General features: G+C 49.7%; 1 protein-coding gene across 1 annotated transcript in view; it reads left to right on the top strand.

Annotated features, from left to right (window-relative positions):
* Positions 1 to 25,590, top strand: part of LOC140385928 (regulator of G-protein signaling 22-like) — a 927,092-nt gene extending 901,502 nt beyond the window's left edge. The window contains exons 21-23 of the mRNA XM_072468579.1: positions 9,364 to 9,525; positions 9,766 to 9,945; positions 25,408 to 25,590. Of these exons, the coding sequence (XP_072324680.1) occupies positions 9,364 to 9,525; positions 9,766 to 9,945; positions 25,408 to 25,590 (525 nt within the window). The remainder of the gene's footprint in view (positions 1 to 9,363; positions 9,526 to 9,765; positions 9,946 to 25,407) is intronic.
* The last annotated feature ends 209 nt before the right edge of the window (positions 25,591 to 25,799 follow it).

Here is a 25,799-nt window from a genome sequence, read left to right as displayed (position 1 = left end):
CTGGCATATATGTGCGACCGTCTCCCTGCTGAACCGTAGTCTCCTCCTGCATGTGATGTCTGGTAGGGCCTCGAACGACATTCTGTCACGGTACACCCTCGGCCTTGCTGGACGTCTGTGGCCCCCTGGCACCACCATCAGTGGATCCTCGTGCTCCACCTGCTCCTCCTCCTCCTCCTGCTCCCCCCCCAAGCACTTCCTCTGCATTCCTCGCCGTCTGGCGGTCAATGTTCCCCTCGGCATCCCCCTGAACATTGGGGCCCTGAGTGCCTGCGGCCTGCGTGTCGACGACGGGCCACTCCACGGCCATCCCCTCTGCTGCACCGGCAACCGCTGCATCTGCAGCCACTGTGGGCCGTCCAACTCTATGCTGCCGGATGGCAAACTCCAGAGCTGCGGCTCCAACCACGGCAGTGAACATCGCTGTCTGGTTGGCATACATGGTGACCTGCAGGAGGGTGGGGGGGGGCAGAGAAATGACATGTTACACGGAGGTTCTTCCACACCTCGCCTGCCGGGTTGCATGGGATACCTGTGTGCCCCGGTGGCCTGGTCGCGCTGCAGACACGCAGCCAGCCTAACACCTGGTCACTGTCTGCGCCCAACGGTTAGTTCACACCGTACTGCTCACCAGTGTGCCACTCGCCTGTGCCCATCAGCCACACGCAACCTGCAGCCGTGTCCTCGTCACCGTCCTGCCATATCAGGGCGGCTGACATGTGGCATCCGCGGATGGACGATACCATCCACACTCTCCCTCGCCCCCCTCCCACCTGAACACTCTCCCGCACCCCGCCCCTCCCACCTGAACACTCTCCCGCACCCCCCCTCCCACCCGCACTCCGCTCCCTCACCCCCCCACCTGCACACTCTCCCTCGTCCCCCTCCCACCTGCACTCCGCTCCCTCACCCCCCTCCCACCTGCACTCCGCTCCCTCACCCCCCTCCCACCTGCACTCCGCTCCCTCACCCCCCTCCCACCTGCACTCCGCTCCCTCACCCCCCACCTGCACACTCTCCCTCGCCCTCCTCCCACCTGCACTCCACTCCCTCACCCCCCTCCCACCTGCACTCCGCTCACTCACCCCCCTCCCACCTGCACTCCGCTCCCCCCCCCCCCCCCCCACCTGCACTCTGCTCCCTCACCCCCCCACCTGCACACACTCCCTCGCCCCCCCCCCCCCACATGCACACTCTCCCGCACTCCCCCCTTTTGGCCGCAGTCTTCTCAGGGGAAGCCGACCCTGCTCAGCGTCAGCCAGCACGACTGGCTGACGACTTTAAAAAGCAGGCGTGAACGGCGACGGCGTGAACTGGGGTCACGCCGTCGGGACTTCAGCCCATCCGGGCCTGAGAGAATAGCAGGGGTGCCGGAGAATCGCCGTTTTGGGTGTCTTGGGCGATTCTCCGGCCTGCGGCCCGCGATACTCGACCGTGCCGTTACCGCCGCTTAGGAGAATCGCGGGAGGGCGTCGGACCGGCGTCGCGGGAAATTTTGGCGGCCCAGGCAATTCTCCCAACTGGCGTGGGAGTGGAGAATCGCGCCCAGGAGCTCTAGGGTTGTAATCTCCAGATTACTCCCTGTGCCACGTGCCAGTGAGGCTAGGAATAGGAAGATAGAGCAGCTAAACACGTGGCTAAACAGCTGGTGTAGGAGGGAGGGTTTCTGTTATATGGACCACTGGGAGCTCTTCCGGGGCAGGTGTGACCTGTATAAGAAGGACGGGTTGCATCTAAACTGGAGAGGCATAAATATCCTGGCCGTGAGGTTTGCTAATGTCACACGGGAGGGTTTAAACTAGTATGGCAGGGGGTGGGTACCGGAGCAATAGGTCAGAAGCATTGAGGGAGAACTAGGGAATAGGGCTAGTATGGCTCTGAGGAAGAGCAGGCAGGGAAATGTTGCTGAAAACAGCGGGTCTGGTGGCCTGAAGTGCATATGTATTAATGCAAGAAGTATTACGGGTAAGGCAGATGAACTTAGAGCTTGGATTAGTACTTGGAACTATGATGTTCTTGCCATTACAGAGACCTGGTTGAGGGAAGGACAGGATTGGCAGCTAAATGTTCCAGGATTTCGATGTTTCAGGTGGGATAGAGAGCAATGTAAAAGGGGTGGCAGAGTTGCGCTACTGGTCAGGGAGAATATCACAGCTGTACTACAGGAGGACACCTCATAGGGCAGCGAGGCTATATGGGTAGAGATCAGGAATAAGAAGGGTGCAGTCACAATGTTGGGGGTTTACTGCAGGCCTCCAACAGCCAGCGGGAGATAGAGGAGCAGATAGGTAGACAGATTTTGGAAACGAGTATAAACAACAGGGTTGTTGTGATGGGAGACTTCAACTTTCCCAATATTGACTGGGACTCACATAGTGCTCGGGGCCTGGACGGGGCAGAGTTTGTTCGGAGCATCCAAGAGGGCTTCTTAAAACAATATGTTGACAGTCCAGCTAAGGAAGGGGCTGTACTGGACCTGGTATTGTGGAATGAGCCCGGCCAGGTGGTAGAAGCTTTAGTAGGGGAGCATTTCTAGAACAGTGACCACAATTCAGTAAGTTTTAAAGTGCTGGTGGACAAGGATAAGAGTGGTCCTAGGGTGAATGTGCTAAATTGGGGGAAGGCTAATTATAACAATATTAGGCGGGAACTGAAGAACCTAGACTGGGGAGGATGTTTGAGGGTAAATCAACATCTGACATGTGGGAGGCTTTCAAATGTCAGTTGAAAGGAATTCAGGACTGGCATGTTCCTGTGCGGAAGAAGGATAAATACGGCAAATTTCGGGAACCTTGGATAACAAGGGATATTGTGGGCCTCGTCAAAAATAAAAAGGAGGTATTTGTCAGGGCTAGAAAGCTGGGAACAAATGAATATAAGGAAAGTAGGAAGGAACTTAAGCAAGGAATCAGGAGGGCTAGAAGAGGTCACGAAAGGTCATTGGCAAATAGGGTTAAGGAAAATCCCAATGCTTTTTACATATACATAAAAAGCAACAGGGTAGCCAGTGAAATGGTTGGCCACTGAAGGATAGGCAAGGGAATCTATCTGTGGAGCCAGAGGAAATGGGCGAGGTACTAAATTAATATTTTGCATCAGTATTCACCAAAGAGAAGGAATTGATGGATGTTGAGTCTGGAGAAGGGTGTGTAGATAGCCTGGGTCACATTGAGATCAAAAAAGATGAGACGTTGGGTGTCTTGAAAAATATTAAGGTAGATAAGTCCCCAGGGCCGGATGGGATCTACCCCAGAATATTGAAAGAGACTCGAGAAGCAAATGGACGTATTAGTGAGAGGCAGCATGGTGTTGTGAAGGGGAGGTCATGTCTCACTAACTTGATTGTGTTTTTCGAAGAGGTCACAAAGATGATTGATGCAGGTAGGGTAGTGGATGTTGTCTATATGGACTTCAGTAAGACCTTTGACAAGGTCCCCCATGGTAGACTGGTACAAAAGGTGAAGTCGCATGGGATCAGGGGCGAGTTGGCAAGGTCATAGAAGGTGAGCTGGATACAGAACTGGCTAGGTCATAGAAGGCAGAGAGTAGGAATGGAAGGGTGCTTTTCTGATTGGAGTGCTGTGACTAGTGGTGTTCCGCAGGGATCAGTGCTAGGACCTTTGCTGTTCGTCGTATATATAAATGATTTGGAGGACAATGTAACTGGTCTGATTAGTAAGTTTGCAGACGACACAAAGGTTGGTGGAATTGCGGATGGCGATGAGGACTGTCAGAGGATACAGCAGGATTTAGATCGTTTGGAGACTTGGGCGGAGAGATGGCAGATGGAGTTTAATCCGGACAAATGTGAGGTAATGCATTTTGGAAGGTCTAATGCAGGTAGGGAATATACAGTGAATGGTAGAACCCTCAAGAGTATTGAAAGTCAGAGAGATCTAGGTGTACAGGTCCACAGGTCACTGAAAGGGGCAACACAGGTGGAGAAGGTAGTCAAGAAGGCATCCGGCATGCTTGCCTTCATTGGCCGGGGCATTGAGTATAAGAATTGGCAAGTCATGTTGCAGCTGTATAGAACTTATTTATACTCCACACTTGGAGTATAGATTTAAATTCTGGTCGCCACACTACCAGAAGGATGTGGAGACTTTAGAGAGGGTGCAGCAGAGATTTACCAAGATGTTGCCTGGTATGGAGGGCATTAGCTACGAGGAGCGGTTGAATAAACTTGGTTTGTTCTCACTGGAACGACGGAGGTTAAGGGGCGAGGTTAGAGGTTAGAGGTTTACAAAATTATGAGGGGCATAGACATAGTGGATAGTCAGAGGCTTTTCCCCAGGGTAGAGGGGTCAATTACTAAGGGGCATAGGTTTAAGGTGCGAGGGGCAAGGTTTAGAGTAAGATGTACGAGGCAAATTTTTTTACACAGAGGGTAGTGGGTGCCTGGAACTCGCTGCCGGAGGAGGTGGTGGAAGCAGGGACGATAGTGACATTTAAGGGGCATCTTGGCAAATATATGAATAGGATGGGAATAGAGGGATACGGACCCAGGAACTGTAGAAGATTTTAGTTTAGACGGGCAGCATGGTCGGCACAGGCTTGGCGGGCCGAAGGGCCTGTTCCTGTGCTGCACTTTTCTTTGTTCTTTGTTCTGAAGGAGACAGTGGATCCATTGGTTATAATATTCCCAAATTCCCTGAACACGGGAATGGTTCCAGTGGATTGGAAAATGCTAACGTATCACCCTTATTCAAAAAGGGAAGCAGGCAGAATATGGGAAAGTACAGACCAGTCAGTCTAACATCTGTTATTGGGAAATTGTTAGAATCAATTATCAATTTCAGGACGTTTGGGAAGTCAAAATGTTTTCATAGAATCTACAGCCCTTCGGTCCAAACTGGTCCATGCCAACCAAAAAGCCTATCTATGCTAATCCCATTTGCCAGCATTTGGCCCATATCCTTCTAAACCTTGCCTATCCATGGAACTGTCCAAATGCTTTTTAAATGTTGTCAATGTTCCTGCCTCAACCACTTCCTCCGGAAGCTCATTCCATATACGTACCACCCTCTGTGCACAAAAAGTTGCTCCTCAGGTTCCATTAATTCTTTCCCCACTTAACTTAAACCTATGCCCTCTAGTTGTTGATTCCCCAACCCTGGGAAAAAGACTGAGTGCATTCACCCTATCCGTGCCTTTCATGATCTTATACACCTCTGCAAGATCACCCCTCAGTCTCCTACGCTCCAAAGAAAAAAGTCCTAGCCTGTCCAGTCGCTGCCATAACTCAGTCACTTGAGTCCTGACAACATCCTTGTAAATCTCTTCTGGAGTTCAATCCAGGCAAATGCGAGGTGATGCATTTTGGAAGATCCAATTCAAGAGCGGACTATCCGGTCAATGGAAGAGTCCTGGGAAAAATTGATGTCCAGAGAGATCTGGGAGTTCAGGTCCATTGTACCCTGAAGGTGGCAACGCAGGTCGATAGAGTGGTCAAGAAGGCATACAGCATGCTTGCCTCCATCGGACTAGGTATTGAGTACAAGAGTCAGCAGGTCATGTTACAGACTTTGGTTAGGCCACATTTGGAATACTGCTTGCAGTTCTGGTTGATTGTTTTTGTTGGAAAGACGGAGGTTGAGAGGGGACCTGATTGAGGTCTACAAAATTATGAGAGGTATAGACAGGGTGGATAGCAACAAGCTTTTTCCAAGAGTGGGGGTGTCAATTACAAGGGGTCACGATTTCAAGGTGAGAGGGGGAATGTTTAAGGGAGATGTGCGTGGAAAGTTTTTTTACGCAGAGGGTGGTGGGTGCCTGGAACGCTTTGCCAGCGAAGGTGGTAGAGGCAGGCACGATAGCGTCATTTAAGATGTATCTAGACAGATATATGAACGAGCGGGGAACAGAGGGAAGTAGATCCTTGGAAAATAGGCAACAGGTTTAGATAAAGGATTTGGATCGGCGCAGGCTGGAAGGGCCGAAGGGCTTGTTCCTGTGCTGTAATTTTCTTTGTTCTTTGTCCTCTCCAGTTTAATAACATCTTTCCTATAGCAAGGTGATCAAAGCTGAACACAATACTCCAGGTGCGGCCTCACCAATGTCCTGTACATCTGCAGCATAATCTCCCAACTTCTATACTCAATGCCCTGACTGATGAAGGCCAGTATGCCAAAAGCCTTCTTCACTGCCCTATCAGAGTCATCAATATTTCCCATACATCAGAGCCAGCATGATTTTATGAAGGGCTGTGTTTGACAAATTTTCTCGAGTTCTCTGAAGACGTAACAAGCAAAGTGAATAATGGGGGTCCTGTAGGTGTAATCTATTTGGACTTTTGGAAGGCATTTGATAAGGTTCTGCACAGAAGGTTAATTCACAAGATTAGATCACAAAGAACAACAAAGAACAAAGAAATGTACAGCACAGGAACAGGCCCTTCGGCCCTCCAAGCCCGTGCCGACCATACTGCCCGACTAAACTACAATCTTCTACACTTCCTGGGTCCGTATCCTTCTATTCCCATCCATATTTGTCAAGATGCCCCTTAAATGTCCCTATCGTCCCTGCTTCCACTACCTTCTCCGGTAGCGAGTTCCAGGTACCCACTACCCTCTGCGTAAAAAACTTGCCTCGTACATCTACTCTAAACCTTGCCCCTCTCACCTTAAACCTATGCCCCCTAGTAATTGACCCCTCTACCCTGGGGAAAAGCCTCTGACTATCCACTCTGTCTATGCCCCTCATAATTTTGTATACCTCTATCAGGTCGCCCCTCAACCTCCTTCGTTCCAGTGAGAACAAACCGTGTTTATTCAATCGCTCCTCATAGCTTATGCCCTCCATACCAGGCAACATTCTGGTAAATCTCTTCTGCACCCTCTCTAAAGCCTCCACATCCTTCTGGTAGTGTGGCGACCAGAATTGAACACTATACTCCAAGTGTGGCCTAACTAAGGTTCTATACAGCTGCAACATGACTTGCCAATTCTTATACTCAATGCCCCGGCCAATGAAGGCAAGCATGCCGTATGCCTTCTTGACTACCTTCTCCACCTGTGTTGCCCCTTTATTGACCTGTGGACCTGTACTCCTAGATCTCTTTGACTTTCAATACTCTTGAGGGTTCTACCATTCACTGTATATTCCCTACCTGCATTAGACCTTCCAAAATGCATTACCTCACATTTGTCCGGATTAAACTCCATCTGCCATCTCTCCGCCCAAATCTCCAGACAATCTAAATCCTGCTGTATCCTCAGACAGTCCTCATCGCTATCCGCAATTCCACCAACCTTTGTGTCGTCTGCAAACTTACTAATCAGACCAGTTACATTTTCCTCCAAATCATTTATATATACTACGAAGAGCAAAGGTCCCAGCACTGATCCCTGTGGAACACCACTGGTCACAGCCCTCCAATTAGAAAAGCATCCCTCCATTGCTACCCTCTGCCTTCTATGGCCTAGCCAGTTCTGTATCCACCTTGCCAGTTCACCCCTGATCCCGTGTGACTTCACCTTTTGTACTAGTCTACCATGAGGGACCTTGTCAAAGGCCTTACTGAAGTCCATATAGACAACATCTACTGCCCTACCTGCATCAATCATCTTAGTGACCTCCTCGAAAAACTCTATCAAGTTAGTGAGACACGACCTCCCCTTCACAAAACCGTGCTGCCTCTCACTAATACGTCCATTTGCTTCCAAATGGGAGTAGATCCTGTCTCGAAGAATTCTCTCCAGTAATTTCCCTACCACTGAAGTAAGGCTCACCGGCCTGTAGTTCCCGGGATTATCCTTGCTACCCTTCTTAAACAGAGGAACAACATTGGCTATTCTCCAGTCCTCCGGGACATCCCCTGAAGACAGCGGGGATCCAAAGATTTCTGTCAAGGCCTCAGTAATTTCCTCTCCAGCCTCCTTCAGTATTCTGGGGTAGATCCCATCAGGCCCTGGGGACTTATCTACCTTAATATTTTTTAAGACACCCAACACCTCGTCTTTTTGGATCACAATGTGACCCAGGCTATCTACACCCCCTTCTCCAGACTCAACATCTACCAATTCCTTCTCTTTGGTGAATACTGATGCAAAGTATTCATTTAGTACCTCGCCCATTTCCTCTGGCTCCACACATAGATTCCCTTGCCTATCCTTCACATGGGATTAGGGTAATTTATTAGCTTGCATTAAAGACTGGCTGACGGACAAAAGGAGGATAAATGGGTCTTTTTCTGGATGACAAGATGTAACTAGTGGGATGCCACAGGATTTGGTCCTTGGGCCCCTGCTATTTACAATCTATATAAATGATTTGGATTCAGGGATAGAAGGTTCTGTAGCCAAATTTGCAGACTATACAAAAATAGATGGGACAGTAAGTTGGAATGAGGAAATAAGAACCTTACAAATGTATACGATAGGTTAGGAGAATGGGCCAAAATGTGGCAGGTGGAATTTAACGTGGATAAGTGTGAGGTGAAGCATTTTGGTTGGAAAAATGGGAAGACAACTCATTATCTAAATGGGGAGAAACTTTGGGATGCTCTGTTGCAGAGGGATCTGGGAGTCCTCATTAATGAGTTACAGAAAACGAGCATGCAGGTACAGTAGATAATAAAGAAAGCAAATGGAATGTTGGAATTTGTCGCTAAAGGATTGGAGTAGAAAGGTAAGAAAGTGTTGTTGCAACTGTACAAGGCATTGGTGTGACCGCACGTGGAGTATTTTGCAGTTTTGGTTGCCTAATTTGAGGAAAGATGTAGTGGCATTAGAGGCATTTCAGAGGAGGTTCATTAGGTTTATTCCGGATTTGAGGGGTTTGTCATATGAAGAGAGATTGAACAGTTTAGGGTTTTGAAGAATAAGGGGAGATCAAATTCAGATCATCAATTGAAGATGATAAAAAGGGATGGAAAAAGTAGACGTAGAGTGGATGCTTCCTCTTGTGGGACATTCTAGAACAAGAGGTCTTAGGATAAGAGGTATCAAATTTAATACGGAGTTGAGGAGAAACTACTTCTCCCAAAGAGTTGTGAATTTGTGGATTTTGTTACCCCAGAGTGTGATAGATGCTGGCACAGTGAGTAAATTTAAGGAGGAGTTCGACAGATTATTAAGTGGTAATGAATGGGTTGATGGGTTATGGAGAACGGGCAGGACATTGAAGTTAAGGCCAGGATGAGATCAGCCATGATCGAATGATGGAGCAGACTTGATGGGCCAAATGCGCTAATTCTTCTCCTATATCTTATGAGCTTCTGAACTTATTGGATCTTGTCAAGGAAACTATGGAAGCTTGAAAATACCATCAGCCCAAAATTTGTAGTGTATCAATTTGCTTCTAAAGGTGTGTGAAAATGTAGATGACCTGAATTAATCTGGTAACCTATGTTTCCAACAGCTCCTTGATAACAAATGGGTCTCCTCGTCAAAAGACATCATTGCATTCCGTAGAGCCTTGATAAATCCAGTAACAGCTCTTCAATTTCAGCAGTTTGTGTCACTGAAAGGTGAACTGATGGAAAATAATATCATATTCTGGCTTGAGGTTCAAAAGTATAAGGTAAATAAAATATAGATCTGAATTTTAAAAAGTAATGAATAATTCAAAGCTACATTCAAATTAAGCAGAAGTTCAATTTGCATAAAATAACAAAGGAACATTGTACACGAGTGACTGAGTAAGTGTTTGTGCAAATTTGCAAATGCGTGTTTTGAGCTTTATCTTTGACTGTCTGAATTTCTACCACCTAAATTGCACAGAAAAGAATACTGACTCTTTTTTTGTGTTTTTTCCCTTCAGGATATGTGTCATTCTCATGCTAGTGAGGAAATGATTCAGAGTAAAATCTCCTCTATTATTAATTGTTTCATCAATTCCAGCATCCCACCACCTGTGCAAATTGATATTCCATTGGAGCGCGCATATAAAATCATTAATCACATGCAAGAGGAGGGACCATATATCTTCAGAGAAGCACAGGTGGGAAGAAAGAATATGATGGAGCTCTCTCTAATGGCTTAGTAGCATTCAGTGATAAATAAGATTGTTGAGCTGAAGATAACCATATGGAAGTAAGATGCTGTGGCAATGACAGTTATCTGACTCAAAGAATGGTAGGACTAGGTATTGAATATTGCTGTATACGAGAGAAGGAAAGAAAGATATTGAGCAGAATATATCAGAGCTGGTGAAAGTTGTTGTACTGGAGGGGTGAATGACAAAATGTGTTTGATTAGAGTTTATACACAATAAAAACACTATTGCATTACTCAGTAATTGGCTGCCAACTGGTAGAAAAAATGTAGAGGAACAAATTTTCAAGGAAATTTCAGGTGATGTGCTTGAGCTGCTTGATGCGGGAGCTGGCAGATCCCATTGCGAGCAGCAGTGACCACATCTGCAGTAAGGGTTGGCTGCTCGAAGAGCTCCGGCTCAGAGTTGATGAGCTGGAGTCTGAGCTTCAAACACTGAGGCACATCCGGGAGGGGGAGACTTACCTGGACACTGTGTTTCAGGAGGCAGTCACACCTGTCAGAGTAAGTAGTTTAAATCCTGCCAGTGGCCAGGGACAGCAGGGTGTGACTGCAAGTCAGGCAGGGAAAGGGAACCAGCAGTCAGGAACTCAGGAGCCTCAGCCCTTGACTCTGTCCAACAGGTATGAGGCACTTGCTCCCTGTGTGGATGGCGAACAGGGCTGCAGGAAGGATGAGTCAGCTGACCAAGGCACCATGGTTCAGCAGGCCATTCAAGGGGAGGGAGTAAATAGGCAAGTTGTAGTTGTAGGGGATTCTATTATCAGGGGGATAGCCTTTGTGAGCAGGATAAAGAGTCCCGCATGGTATGTTGCCTGCCCGGTGCTAGGGTGCGGGACATCTCTGACCGGCTTGAAAGGATACTGGAGAGGGAGGGGGAGGATCCAGTTGTTGTGGTCCATGTCGGTACCAACAACATAGGCAAGTCTAGGAAAGAGGACCTGTTTAGAGATTATAAAGAGCTAGGATTCAAATTAAAAAACAGGTCCTCAAGGGTCATAATCTCCGGATTACTGCCCGAGCCACGTGCAAATTGGCACAGGGAGGCAAGAATCAGGGAAGTTAACACGTGGCTGAAAGAGTGGTGTGGGAAAGAGGGGTTCCTTTTCATGGGACACTGGCATCAGTTTTGGGACAGGGGGGACCTATACCGTTGGGATGGTCTCCACCTGAACCGAGCTGGGACCAGTGTTCTGGCGAAAAGAATAAATAGGGTGGTCAATAGGACTTTAAACTAAAGATTGGGGGGGAAGGGAAAGTCAGGGAACCAAGAGGTGAAGTAATCAGTGGGAAGCGTAGCTGCTTAGGAATACAAAAAAGCACGAAAAGACAAAACTCAGGAGAGGTTACGATAGTCCCCATCCCACAAAATATGACACAGTGTATGGAAAGGCTCAGTAAACCAAGGTCCACCACACTAAGAAAACAAAAAGGGACGGTCAATAGAGAATTAAAGGTGCTATATTTAAATGCGCGCAGTGTACGGAACAAGGTAGATGAGCTTGTGGCCCAGATTGTGACTGGCAGGTATGATGTGGTAGGCATCATACCTACCTACCACAGAGACATGGTTGCAGGGGGTTCAGGACTGGCATTTAAACATCCAGGGATTCACAACCTATCGAAAAGACAGGGAGGTGGGCAGAGGGGGCGGGGTTGCCTTGTTAATTAGGAATGAAATTAAATCAATAGCACTAAATGACATAGGGTCAGATGATGTGGAGTCTGTGTGGGTAGAGTTGAGGAACCACAAAGGCAAAAAAACCATAATGGGAGTTATGTACAGGCCTCCTAACAGTGGTCAGGAACGGGGGTACAAAATGTACCACGAAATAGAAAGTGCATGTCAGAAAGGCAAGGTCACAGTGATCATGGGGGACTTCAATATGCAGGTGGACTGGGTAAATAATGCTGCCAGTGGACCCAAGGAAAGGGAATTCATTGAATGTTTACAGGAGGGCTTTTTGGAACAGCTTGTGATGGAGCCCATGAGGGAACAGGCCATTCTGGACTTAGTGTTATGTAATGAGCCAGACTTGATTAAAGATCTTAAAGTAAGGGAGCACTTAGGAGGCAGTGATCATAGTATGGTAGAATTCAATCTCCAATTTGAAAGAAAGAAGGTAGAATCAGATGTAAAGGTGTGACAGTTAAATAAAGGTAACTACAGGGGCATGAGGGAGGAACTGACTAAAATCGACTGGGAGCAGAGCCTAGTGGGAAAGACAGTAGAACAGCAATGGCAGGGGTTTCTGGGAGTAATTGAGGACACAGTGCAGAGGTTCATCCCAAAGAAAAGAAAGGTTATCAGAGGGGGGATTAGGCAGCCATGGCTGACAAAGGAAGTTAGGGAATGCATCAAAGCAAAAGAGAAAGCCGAAAATGTGGCAAAGAGTAGTGGGAAGTCAGAAGATTGGGAAGGCTACAAAAACAAACAGAGGATAACAAAGAGAGAAATAAGGAAAGAGAGGATCAAATATGAAGGTAGGCTAGCCAGTAACATTAGGAATGATAGCAAAAGTTTCTTTAAATACATTAAAAACAAACGGGAGGCAAAAGTTGACATTGGGCCGCTCCAAAGTGACGCTGGTAATTTTGTGATGGGAGACAAGGAAATAGCTGAGGAACTAAATAAGTACTTTGCGTCAGTAGAAGACATGAGTAATATCCCACCAATTCCGGAGAGTCAGGGGGCAGAGTTGAATATGGTAGCCATCACAAAGGAGAAAGTGCTAGAGAAACTAAGAGGCCTAAAAATTGATAAATCTCCGGGCCCAGATGGACTACATCCTAGAGTTCTAAAGGAGATAGCTGAAGAAATAGTGGAGGCGTTAGTTATGATCTTTCAAAAGTCACTGGAGTCCGGGAAAGTCCCAGAGGATTGGAAAATCGCTGTTGTAACCCCCCTGTTCAAGAAGGGAACAAGGAAAAAGATGGAAAATTATAGGCCAATTAGCCTAACCTCGGTTGTTGGCAAGATTCTAGAATCCATTGTTAAGGATGAGATTTCTAAATTCTTGGAAGTGCAGGGTCAGATTAGGACAAGTCAGCATGGATTTAGTAAGGGGAGGTCGTGCCTGACAAACCTGTTAGAGTTCTTTGAAGAGATAACAAATAGGTTAGACCAAGGAGAGCCAATGGATGTTATCTATCTTGACTTCCAAAAGGCCTTTGATAAGGTGCCTCACGGGAGACTGCTGAGTAAAATAAGGGCCCATGGTATTCGAGGCAAGGTACTAACATGGATTGACGATTGGCTGTCAGGCAGAAGGCAGAGAGTTGGGATGAAAGGTTCTTTTTCGGAATGGCAACCGGTGACGAGTGGTGTCCCGCAGGGTTCAGTGTTGGGGCCACAGCTGTTCTCTTTATATATTAACGATCTAGATGACGGGACTGGGGGCATTCTGGCTAAGTTTGCCGATGATACAAAGATAGGTGGAGGGGCAGGTAGTATGGAGGAGGTGAGGAGGCTGCAGAAAGATTTAGACAGTTTAGGAGAGTGGTCCAAGAAATGGCTGATGAAATTCAACGTGGGCAAGTGCGGATGCAAGGGCTATGGTTTGGGACATGGGATGGGTGCGCAAGGAGCAGCGCCTTACCGTTTCTGGATGAATAAAGCTCTCCGTGCTCCCGGAGTCGAAAAGGCATGGGGTGTCGCCTCCGTTGACCTGGTCCTGCATCACAGAGCTCTGCAGGGGTTTTGGTCGAGGGTGATCGCTCCCAGTTTCACCCAGAGGCTGGTGACTATCTGGAATGCACTGCTGAGAGGGAGGTCTAGCACTTGGGAAAAAAGAATAGAGGCATGGACTATTTTCTCAACGGTGACAAAATTCATAATGCAAAGGGACTTGGGAGTCCTTGTCCAGGATTCTCTAAAGGTAAACTTGCAGGTTGAGTCCGTAATTAAGAAAGCAAATGCAATGTTGTCATTCACCTCAAGAGGCTTGGAATATAAAAGCAGGGATGTACTTCTGAAGCTTTATAAAGCATTAGTTAGGCCCCATTTAGAATACTGTGAGCAATTTTGGGCCCCACACCTCAGGAAGGACATACTGGCACTGGAGCGGGTCCAGCGGAGATTCACACGGATGATCCCAGGAATGGTAGGCGTAACATACGATGAACGTCTGAGGATCCTGGGATTATATTCATTGGAGTTTAGGAGGTTGAGGGGAGATCTAATAGAAACTTACAAGATAATGAATGGCTTAGATAGGGTGGATGTAGGGAAGTTGTTTCCATTAGCAGGGGAGACTAGGACCCGGGGGCACAGCCTTCGAATAAAAGGGAGTCACTTTAGAACAGAGATGAGGAGAAATTTCTTCAGCCAGAGAGTGGTGGGTCTGTGGAATTCATTGCCACAGAGGGCGGTGGAGGCCGGGACGTTGAGTGTCTTTAAGACAGAAGTTGATAAATTCTTGATTTCTCGAGGAATTAAGGGCTATGGAGAGAGAGCGGGTAAATGGAGTTGAAATCAGCCATGATTGAATGGCGGAGTGGACTCGATGGGCCGAATGGCCTTACTTCCGCTCCTATGTCTTATGGTCTTAAGTGAGTGGGACGATCAGAGTGGGAAGTTGGGGTGGGGTCCATTGGGGGCCAGGGAGGTGGGGGGATTGTAGGTTGGTGGAGTGAGGGTTATCGGGAGTCAGGTAGTGGGTGTCTCGGGGTTGGGGGGGGTTTGAAGGTCACTTGAGGAGGTCGGAGTCAGGGGGGTGGGCGGTTGGGGATTCGGAGGTCAGGGGTGGAAGAGGCCCGCGGTAATGGTTGGGTTGGCCGGTTGGGGGAGTGATGGGAAGCGCAGGGAGGTCCATGGTGGGTGTGGAATACTGTGGTGGAGTGCGTGATTAGTCAAATAGGTGACAGAGTACCCTGGAGAGTCAGGGTTGCGAGGATGTCCTGTGCGGGCATTGTCTAAGTGTTTAAAATAGTTATGTAGATGTTGGAGATGGATATAGATATAAAATTTACAGTGCAGAAGAAGGTGATTTGGTCCATCGAGTCTGCACCGTCCCTTGGATAGAGCACCCCATTTAAGCCCACACTTCTGCCTGTAACCCAGCAACCCCACCCAATCTCTTTGGACACTCAGGGCAATTTAGCATGGCCAATCCATCTAACCTGCACATCTTTGGACTGTGGGAGGAAACCGAAGCACCCGGAGGAAACCCACGCAGACACGCGGAGAATGTGCAGACTCCGCACAGAAGGTGATCCAAGCCAGGAATCAAACCTGGGAACCTGCAGCTCTGAAGCGACAGTGCTAACCACTGTGCTACCATGGTTTTATTTCTTCTTACATTTTCTGTGTAACTATGAGTGGAACTCTGGCAGAAGTTAGCGATTTAAATCGCTTTGTCGGATGGTTCCCAATGCAGCGCTATTGTCCAGAGAAGTTAGTGCTTTAGCCTTCTTGGGAAGCTCCGAGCGGGATTTCTTTGGGGTAACCCCCAACACTGATGCTGGGGAGTCTGGCAGTTACGGACCCATGTTTGAGGATGTAACGAGAAATATAGACAAGGGGGATCTAGTCGATATTCTGAAAACTTTCAGTCAGGTCCCACACAGGTGTTTAGTAAGCAAATTTACAGAACATGGGATTGGGAAGAATTAATAGCATCACTGTACAGAAGAGGCCATTTGGTCCATCGAGTCTGCATCGACACATGAAAAACAGCTGTACTTTTTAAAGGCTGTGAGGCAACCCACCTCTACCACCCTCTCAGCAGTGCATTCCAGATAGTCACCAGCCTCTGGGTGAAACTGGGAGCGATCACCCTCGACCAAAACCCCTGCAGAGCTCTGTGATGCAGGACCAGGTCAACGGACGCGACACCCCATGCCTTTTCGACTCCGGGAGCACGGAGAGCTTTATTCATCCAGAAACGGTAAGGCGCTGCTCCTTGCGCACCCATCCCATGTCCCAAACCATAGCCCTTGCATCCGGGTCCCACTCTGTCCAAATCAAGGAGTATTGTATTGCAGATCTCTCGATCCAGGGCGCCGAATACACCCGTTTCAAACTGTATATCCTCCCTCACCTCTGCGCCCCCCTGTTGCTCGGACTGGATTTCCAGTGCAGCCACCGTAGCCTGACACTGAAGTTCGGTGGACCCTTGACCCCCCTCACGGTATGCAGCCTTGCGACACTGAAAGTCGCACTCCCCTCTCTATTTGCGAACCTCACTCCCGACTGTAAGCCCATCGCCACCAGGAGCCGGCAGTACAGTGCCCAAGACATGACTTTTATCAGGTCAGAGGTCCAGCGTTTACTGGGAGAGGAGGTCATTGAGGCTAGCAACAGGCCTTGGAGAGCGCAAGTGGTGGTAGTCCGGTCTGGGGAAAAGAAACGAATGGTCGTGGATTATAGCCAGACCATAAACCGCTTCACGCAGCTCGATGCGTACCCCCTTCCTCGCTTAGCAGAAATGGTAAATCGGATCACCCAAGAACCGGTATTTTCCAAGGTCGATCTCCAATCCGCCTACCACCAGCTCCTTATCTGACCCAAAGACTGCCCCTATACTGCCTTCGAAGCAGCCGGCCGGCTCTCCCACTTCCTCAGGGTCTCCTTCGGCATCATAAATGGGGTCTCCGTCTTCCAGAGGGCGATGGACCAAATGGTGGACCAGTACGGCTTGCGGGTGTTATGGGCGAGGCATTTTCAGAACCCCAAAATGTATCATGGAGTTCCACCAAAGGGAGTTCATCCCTTTAATGGATTTGTTGCTTTTCCTAGCACACGGCTGGTCCCCTAGGTGTGGTATTTGAATTACGGACACGTGGGTTTTTTTAAACATAAAACACTGTTTATTGAATGAACGCAACTTAACATCTTAAATAAACATTGGATCTATTAACACCCCTTACTTCAAAGCAACAGTAAATAATTCCTTAAAATGTTCCTTCAAACTTCCAAGAGACTTAACACCTTTAAACAAAATCACATCAGGTTAAAGTTTCAATCACCCAAATGATCCAGAGATAGTCTTTCACTGCAAAACACAGACACACACCCAGTTCTTTTCCTCCAAACTGTCCGATGCAGATACGTTCATGTATCTGTCTAAATACATCTTAAATGACGCTATCGTGCCCGCCTCTACCACCTCCGCCGGCAATGCGTTCCAGGCACTCACCACCCTCTGCGTAAAGAACTTTCCATGCATACCTCTCTTAAATTTTTCCCCTCTCACCTTGAACTCGTGACCCCTAGTAATTGAGTCCCCCACTCTTGGAAAAAGCTTCTTGCTATCCACCCTGTCTATACCTCTCATGATATTGTAGACCTCAATGAGGTCCCCCCTCAACCTCCGTCTTTCAAATGAAAATAATCCTAATCTACTCAACCTCTCTTCATAGTTAGCGCCGTCTATACCAGGCAACATCCTGGTGAACCTCCTCTGCACCTTCTCCAAAGCATCCACATCCTTTTGGTAAGTGGCGACCAGAACTGTATGCAGTGTTCCACATGTGGCCGAACCTAAGTCTTATACAACTGTAACATGACCTGTCAACTCTTGTACTCAGTACCCCTTCCGATGAAGGAAAGCATGCTGTATGCCTTCTTGACCACTCTATCGACCTGCGCAGTCACCTTCAGGGTACAATGGACCTGAACACCCAGATCTCTCTGTACATCAATTTTCCCCTGGACTTTTTCATTTACCGTATAGTTCGCTCTTGAATTGGATCTTCCAAAATGCATCACCTCGCATTTGCCCGGATTGAACTCCATCTGATATTTCTCCGCCCAACTCTCCAATCTATCTATATTCTGCTATATTCTCTGACAGTCCTCTTCACTATCTGCTACTCCACCAATCTTAGTGTGATCTGCAAACTTGCTAATACCTTCCTCCAGATCATTTATGTATATCACAATCAACAGTGGTCCCAGCACGGATCCCTGTGGAACACCACTTGTCACAGTTCTCCATTTTGAGAAACTCCCTTCCACTACTACTCTGTCTCCTGTTGCCCAGCCAGTTCTTTATCCATCTAGCTAATACACCTTGGGCCCCATGAGATTTCACTTTCTCCATCAGCCTACCATGGGGAACCTTATCAAATGTCTTACTGAAGTCCATGTATATGACATCTTGAGTTCCAAAAGTATAAAAGTATATCTTTCCCCATCCTTAAAATGGAGGCTCGTTGAGGGAACTTCCTAAATCCCCCACCACCTGGAGAATTTAAATGTTGTGATGCTTATATAAAAAAATATTTAAAAATTCAAAAATTACACTTCCCACTGATTCCACACAAGGTTCGCGATCTGTAGATGTCATATTGATTCCCTCATCAATCAACTTTGTCACTTCCTCAAAGAATTCTATTAAGTTGGTAAGACATGACCTTCCCTGCACAAAACCATGTTGCCTATCACTGATAAGCCCATTTTCTTCCAAATGGGAATAGATCCTATCCCTCAGTATCTTCTCCAGCAGCTTCCCTACCACTGACGTCAGGCTCACCGGTCTATAATTACCTGGATTATCCCTGCTACCCTTCTTAAACAAGGGGACAACATTAACAATTCTCCAGTCCTCCGGTACTTACCGATGTTCAAGGATGCTGCAAAGATATCTGTTAAGGCCCCAGCTATTTCCTCTCTCACTTCCCTCAGTAACCTGGGATAGATACCATCCGGACCAGGGGACTTGTCCACCTTAATGCCTTTTAGAATAGCCAACACATCCTCTCTCCTTATGCCGACTTGACCTGGAGTAATCAAACATCTATCCCTAACCTCAACATCCGTCATGTCCCTCTCCTCGGTGAATACCAATGCAAAGTACTCGTAAAGAATCTCACCCATTTTCTGTGACTCCACGCATAACTTTCCTCCTTTGTCCTTGAGTGGGCCAACCCTTTCTCTAGTTACCGTCTTGCTCCTTATATATGAATAAAAGGCTTTGGGATTTTCTTTAACTTTGTTTGCTAAAGATATTTCATGAGCCCTTTTAGCCCTCTTGATTCCTCGTTTCAGATTGGTCCTACATTCCTGATATTCTTCCAAAGCTTTGTCTGTCTTCAGTCGCTGAAACCTTATGTATGCTTCCTTTTTCCTCTTAGCTAGTCTCACAATTTCACCTGTCATCCATGGTTCCCCATGTCCTGTCGAATTTTGGGATAGTTGGCCTTTTTCCAATTTAGCACTCTTCCTTTAGGACCACTCTCGTCTTTGTCCATGAGTATTCTAAAACTTACGGAATTGTGATCACTATTCCCAAAGTAATCCCCGACTGAAACTTCAACCACCTGGCCGGGCTCATTCCCCAACACCAGGTCCAGTATGGCCCCTTCCCGAGTTGGACTATTTACATACTGTTCTAGAAAACCCTCCTGGATGCTCCTTACAAATTTTAGACCTCTGACACCAAGTGTATCCCAGTCAATGTTGGAAAAGTTAACATCTCCTATCACCACCACCCTGTTGCTCCTACATCTTTCCATAATCTGTTTACATATTTGGACCTCTATTTCACGCTCGCTGTTGGGAGGTCTGTAGTACAGCCCCAACATTGTTACCGTATCCTTCCTATTTCTAAGCTCTGCCCATATCGTCTCACTGCTCGCGTCCTCCATAGTGCGCTCCTTCAGCACAGCTGTGATATCCTCGCTGACCAGTTATGCAACTCCTCCACCCCTTTTACCTTCCTCTCTATCTCGCCTGAAGCATCGATATCCTTGGATATTTAGTTGCCAATCATGCCCTTCCCTCGACCAAGTCTCAGTAATAGCAATAACATCATACTCCCAGGTACTAATCCAAGCCCTAAGTTCATCTGCCTTACCTACTACACTTCTTCCATTAAAACAAATGCACCTCAGACCACCAGTCCCTTTGCGGTCATCATCTGCTCCCTGCCTACTCTTCCCCTTAGTCACACTGACTTCATGATCTAATTCCTTACAGGCTTTAGTTACTACCTCCTTACTGTCCACTAACCTCCTCATTTGGTTCCCACCCCCCTGCCACATTAGTTTAAACCCTCTCCAACAGCGTGAGCAAAAGCACCCCCAAGGACATTGGTTCCAGTCCGGCCCAGGTGCAGACCGTCCAATTTATAGTAGTTCCACCTCCCCAGAACCGGTCCCAATGTCCCAAAAATCTGAACCCCTCCCTCCTGCATCATCTCTCAAGCCACACATTCATCCTGCCTATTCTTTCATTTCTACTCTGACTACCATGTGGCACTGGTAGCAATCCTGAGATTACTACCTCTGAGGTCCATATCCCCCTTCCCCCATATCCCCCTTCCCCCATATCCTCCTTCCCCCATATCCCCCTTCCCCCATATCCCCCATAATCCCCTTTTCCCCCATATCCCCCATATTCCCCTTCCCCCATATCCCCCTTCACCCATATCCCCCATATCACCCTTCCCCTATATCCCCATATCCCCCTTCCCCCATATCCCCCTTCTCCCAAATTCCCCTTCCCCCATATCCCCCTTCCCCCATATCCCCCTTCCCCCATATCCCCCTTCCCCCATATCCCCCTTCCCCCATATCCCCCTTCCCCCATAGCCCAAGTGAATGTCGCTAATCGTTTGCTTCGCCGTCTGCTTGTGCCATGTACGCATCAGGCTCAGCGTCAAGGTGCCCCTTCGTCTTCGACATGTACGCATCCAACTGATTGTCCAGCTGCTTACGGGTCCTTCCCCCATATCTCCCTTCCCCATATCCCCCGTATTCCCCTTCCCCATACCTCCCATATCTTCCTTCCCCCATATCCCCCTTCCCCCATATCCCCCTTCCCCCATATCCCCCTTCCCCCATATCCCCCATATTCCCCTTCCACCATATCCCCCTTGACCCTGATCCCCGTCTGTGTGTCTAACCATGCATGCTTTATTGTGGATTGCAGGACCAAACGTCGCCGCACCCGACCCCGCGGATGCCGATCGGCCCCAGGACGATCCAGGGCGGCCACGAGCCAGGGACGGGACCGGCCCATCAGGCATACGATGCCCCCAGGACGATCCAGGGGGGCCACGAGCCAGGGACAGAAGCGGCCCATCAGGCATACGACGCCCCCAGGACGGCCACGAGCCAGGGACAGACCCGGAGCACCAAGGAGACGACGCTCCCATCTAGTGCGAGTGCGGCGACACCGGTGGGTCACACCCAGCGACGAGGGGGGCAGCCACAGGAACAGGCCCCCGTCACAGCCGACCCAGGACACACCTACCCAGGACACACATACCCAACACACACCTATCCAGGACATATCTACCCAGGACAACACCTACCCAGGACACACCTACCCAGGACACACCTACCCAGGACACTGACACACAGGACACTGACACACAGGACACGGACGCACACAACACCCACACATGGGACTGATGGACAAGAACCACCACTCCAGGGACCCTGGAATTTGGGTCATATGAGGAGCACGACACTACTCCACTGCTATCTCCTACACCCTCCACCATCGCAGAGACACTCACCTGGTTGGGCACTTTAGCGAATAGGCACTGGTGCGCACAACACAGCCGTCCCGGTACAGCAGGAGCAGCCGAGGGGCCGGACGGTCGGAGGGCAGCCCGGCGCAAGCAATCATCTGCTGCCCAGACGGGTCCCGGGTTCCTGGAGTTACTATACCCACACATCGTTGACCCGATGTAGTCATGGACCAAGGGACGATCGAAGAGGGTGACGGCTGGCTTGCGACAGCTGCAGATGCAGGTGTAGGACGATCCAGGACGGCCACGAGCCAGGGACAGACCCGGAGCACCAAGGAGACGACGCTCCCATCTAGTGCGAGTGCGGCGACACCGGTGGGTCACACCCAGCGACGAGGGGGGCAGCCACAGGAGCAGGGAGTGGTGCCGGTCATACGTGCCACCCAGGCTAAAAACGCACGGGTGGCGTCCGCAGTGGAGGCAATGGGGGGTGACGGTGTCAGACATGGGGAGCAGTATACAAGGCCTGGGGATTTCTGTGCAGGCGGCGCCTGTGGCCCAGGACATGGCTGCCTTCTCACAGGAAGCCATGAGCCATAGCCAGCAGCAGATCACAGAGGCGCTCAACGCCGTGGCCCAGCCCCAGCAGGCCACGGACCAGTCTCTGCAGGCCGTGGCCCAGTCTCTGTAGGCCGTGGCCCAGTCTCAGCAGGCAATGGCCCAGTCTCAGCAGGCCATCGCTGAGGCCATCGGCGCCATTGCCCAGGTGCTGGCCGGCGTTGCTCAGACACAGATAGGGATGGCCAACTCCCTGGCTCATGGCTGCAAACTTGCAGACCCTTGTTGTTAGCAGGGCGGGCCTCCAGGACTGGCAGCGCCTGGTGTCAGGGGGGGCATCGGATGCTCAGTCCATTCGCATCTCCGACCCATGGATCGGGCACCCCGAGGGAGGAGGAGGTGCTGAGGCCCATCCCGGCTCCCCCTGGAGGAGAGGCCCTGGAACATTGCGACACCTCGGACCCACCCCCATTCCATCCCAGGTGCGTCTGGTGGGCAACGGGCAAGACAGGCTGGCAGCTTGCGCGCCCGAGCCGCAGCCTGGTCCATCTAGGCCGGGCTGCCCCAGGAAAGGGCCGTCAAAGGGGTCCCTAGTCACAGGGCAGGACTCACAGGAGTCCACCTCCAGTTCTGGGGAACCACCTAGATGTAGTCAAAGGGCTCGTAAGGCCAAACAATTAGGCACGGAGTAAGTTGGCACAGGTGCAGGGCACAGATTAGTTATAGTGTCTAGGGCACGTGTATGAACTGTCTGTTATTAAAATCACTTTCACACCTACAGAAGCTGCCTTTGTGCTCTGTCCGATGCGTGCTGTGAGATGAGCACCAGTGGGTGTGTGGGGGGGGTGATAGAACGTCGGGCTCAGGTGAGTGTGCCCCCCCCCTCCACCCGGGTCGCCCTCGCCATCCCCCTGGGCAGACAACGGGACCGTGCGCTGCAGTGTCATGGCCGCATGCAGGGACGGTCCGCGTGGAGGGTGGTACTGTGGCCTTGGGTCAGACATTGTCCAACGATGTAGAGTCCAGAGCTCATCGCAGAGTGGGTTGTCATCGTCCTCCATGGCCTGCTTCCACCGGCGACAGTGTGAGCCCGGCGCGTTGTGCAGCAGGTGGATGTGCAATGGAGGGGTGTTGTGCATGCGGGTGGGGTGAGGGTGGTCGTTTGTGGGTGGGTGGGGAGAGGTCGGTTGGTGGTGGGTGCGGTGAGGGTGGTTGGTGGTGGGTGGGGTGAGGGTGGTAGGCTGGTGCCGTAGTGTGCAGTCTGTGCCCATACCCGGCAATTCCCACCCCCCTCGAGTCCGTGAAGCGGGCAGCTATCAGCCTGTCACTTGCCTGCTGGCCCAGCCGATAACGGTGGGCAGCCTCCCATCCATGTCCAGCCCGTCTGTCCTGACCATTGCCCTCATCCTCCTCATCTGGGGAGGTCTGCGCCTCGTCTTGCTGCTCCTCCCCTTCCTCCTCCTCTGCCTGCAGCCCCTCTGCTGGGCTATGTTGTGCAGGACGAAGCAGACCATAACGATGTGGCCGACCCTATCTGATGGGTACTGAGGGCCCCTCCAGAGCGGTCCAGGCACCTGAAACGCATCTTCAGCAGCCCAAAGCACCTCTCTATCACACCCCTGGTCGCTGCATGGGCATCGTTGTAACGGTTCTCCGCGTCAGTCTGTGGCCTCTGTATCGGCGTCATCAGCCACGACCTCAACGGGTAACCTTTGTCGCCAAGCAATCAGCTCCTCAGCCAGGATCCCTCGAACATGGTGGGGATGAAAGATTGCACTAATACGAATGAGTCATGTACACTGCCCGGGTACCGGGCACAGACATGCAGGTGGTCGCAGACCACCTGAATGTTCATGGAATAGGTCCCCATCCTATTCGTGAGCACGGCCCTGTTATCCGCAGGTGGCCGCGCAGCGACATGCATCCCATCGATCGATCGCCCCCTGGACCATGGGCATCCTAGCCGCCGCAGCAAAGCCCACTGCCCAGGCATCCTGGCTGGCCCGGTCCACAGGGAACTGGATGTTGCGGTCCGCAATGGCAATGTCACTGCACGGATGCACAGGTGCACCGATGCCTGCGAGATCCCCACTCGGCACCTGGAATGAGCCCGTGGCATAAACGTTCCAAGGGCCGGTGCAGACCCGATGGGCCAAATGGCCTCCATCTGCACTGTAAATTCTATGATTCTATCATACCAGGGTTGGCAGGACTGTCCTATGAGGAGAGATTGGTTTGACTAGGACTGTATTCACTCGAGGTTAGAAGAATGAGAGGAGATCTGATTGAACTTCTAACAGGGCTAGACAGACTAGATGCAGGGAGAGTATTTTCTCTGGCTAGTAGTCTAAACCAAGGGTTACAGTCTCAGGATACTGGGTCGACTGGCATGAGGAAAAGATGTCTTCACTCAAAGGGTAGTAAACCTATGGAATTGTCCACCATAGAAGGCTGTGGAGGCCAAGTTTGAATATATTCAAAAAAGAGATAGATCAATTAGATTTTAATGGCATCAAGGGGCATAGAAAGAAAACGTGAATATGGCATTGAGATAGAGAATCAGCCATGATCAATTTGAGTGGGGGAGCAGGCTCGAAGGGCCAACTTGCCTACAGCTCTTTGTTTCTATGAGTGCATACGTTCTTTTATGGGCCTTAATTACTCTTAATTGGAAAGTCTGCAGCGGGATTCTCCGACCCGGCGGGGGGGGGGGGGGGGGGGGGGGGCAGAGAATCCCCGGGTGGCGGCGCGAATCCCACCCCGCCGCCAACTGCCGTATTCTCCAGCGCCATTTCTCGGGCGGATGTGGGATTCATGCCACGCCAGTCTGGGGCCTTTGGCAGTGCCCCCCTCCTGCGATTCTCCGGGCCCTGATGGGCCGAGCGGCCGTCCGCTTTTGGCCAGTCCCGCCGGCGTGAACCACTCAACTCACGTACCGGTGGGACCTGGCAGGTAAGTCGGTGGAGGCGGTCCTTGGCCTGGCCCGCAATCGGAGCCCACCGATCTGCGGGTGAGCTTGATTCTTGGGGGCACCCTTTCTTCCGCGCGTTCATGCGCCAAAATATGCCGGCCAATCTGCGCATGCGTGGAGCCATGCTGGCAGTCCGCAAATGCACGAGATCACACCGGCCCTTTGGCGCATGCGCGAACATCTGCACCATCCCTTCTGCACCAGCTGGAGCGGCACCAACCCCTCCGGCATCCACGTAGCCCCGAAAATGCCGAGAATTACGCACTTTTGGGGGCTGTTGACGCCGGAGTGGTTGGCGCCAGTTCTCCCGCCGATGTGGGGACTTAGTCCCCAGAAGGGAGAATCCCGGCCCTGAATTTATGCATTTGATTTAATAACCTCGCACCTTTAAATGTATTTATGAGTCAGTAACCTGGAACTATCTAGTTTTCAAAAGTAATTATATTTTGTTCCACAGATGGAGGTTTTTGATATTCTCTTCAAATTATGGCCGGAGTTTTTAAACTTCCGACATAGCTTTGCCGATGAAAGCATCTTTCCAACTTTAGAAAGAAAAATAATGAAGAGGCAAGAAAACATTGAAAGGAAAAGAAAGGGAGAGAGCACAATTCAGGTGATAATTCAGAATTATGCCAGTTAGGATCATGGAACAGTATCACATTTGCTCTCTTTCAAAAAGCAATCAGTTCGGCACACTCTCCAGTTATTTTTTATTTCAAATACCTTTTTAAAGTTGCCATGGAATTTCTTTCTATCACCCAATCAGTCTCAGCATTCCAAATACTGGACATTCATCCCATAATAAAATATTTCCATATGCCTTGCCTCATTCTTTCCCAATCACTTGCT

This window comes from Scyliorhinus torazame, chromosome 11 (assembly GCF_047496885.1).
Source record: "Scyliorhinus torazame isolate Kashiwa2021f chromosome 11, sScyTor2.1, whole genome shotgun sequence".
Classification (NCBI taxonomy): Eukaryota; Metazoa; Chordata; class Chondrichthyes; order Carcharhiniformes; family Scyliorhinidae; genus Scyliorhinus; species Scyliorhinus torazame.
Note: the sequence above shows the minus strand (reverse complement) of the source record. Positions and strands in the feature narration are given on the sequence as shown.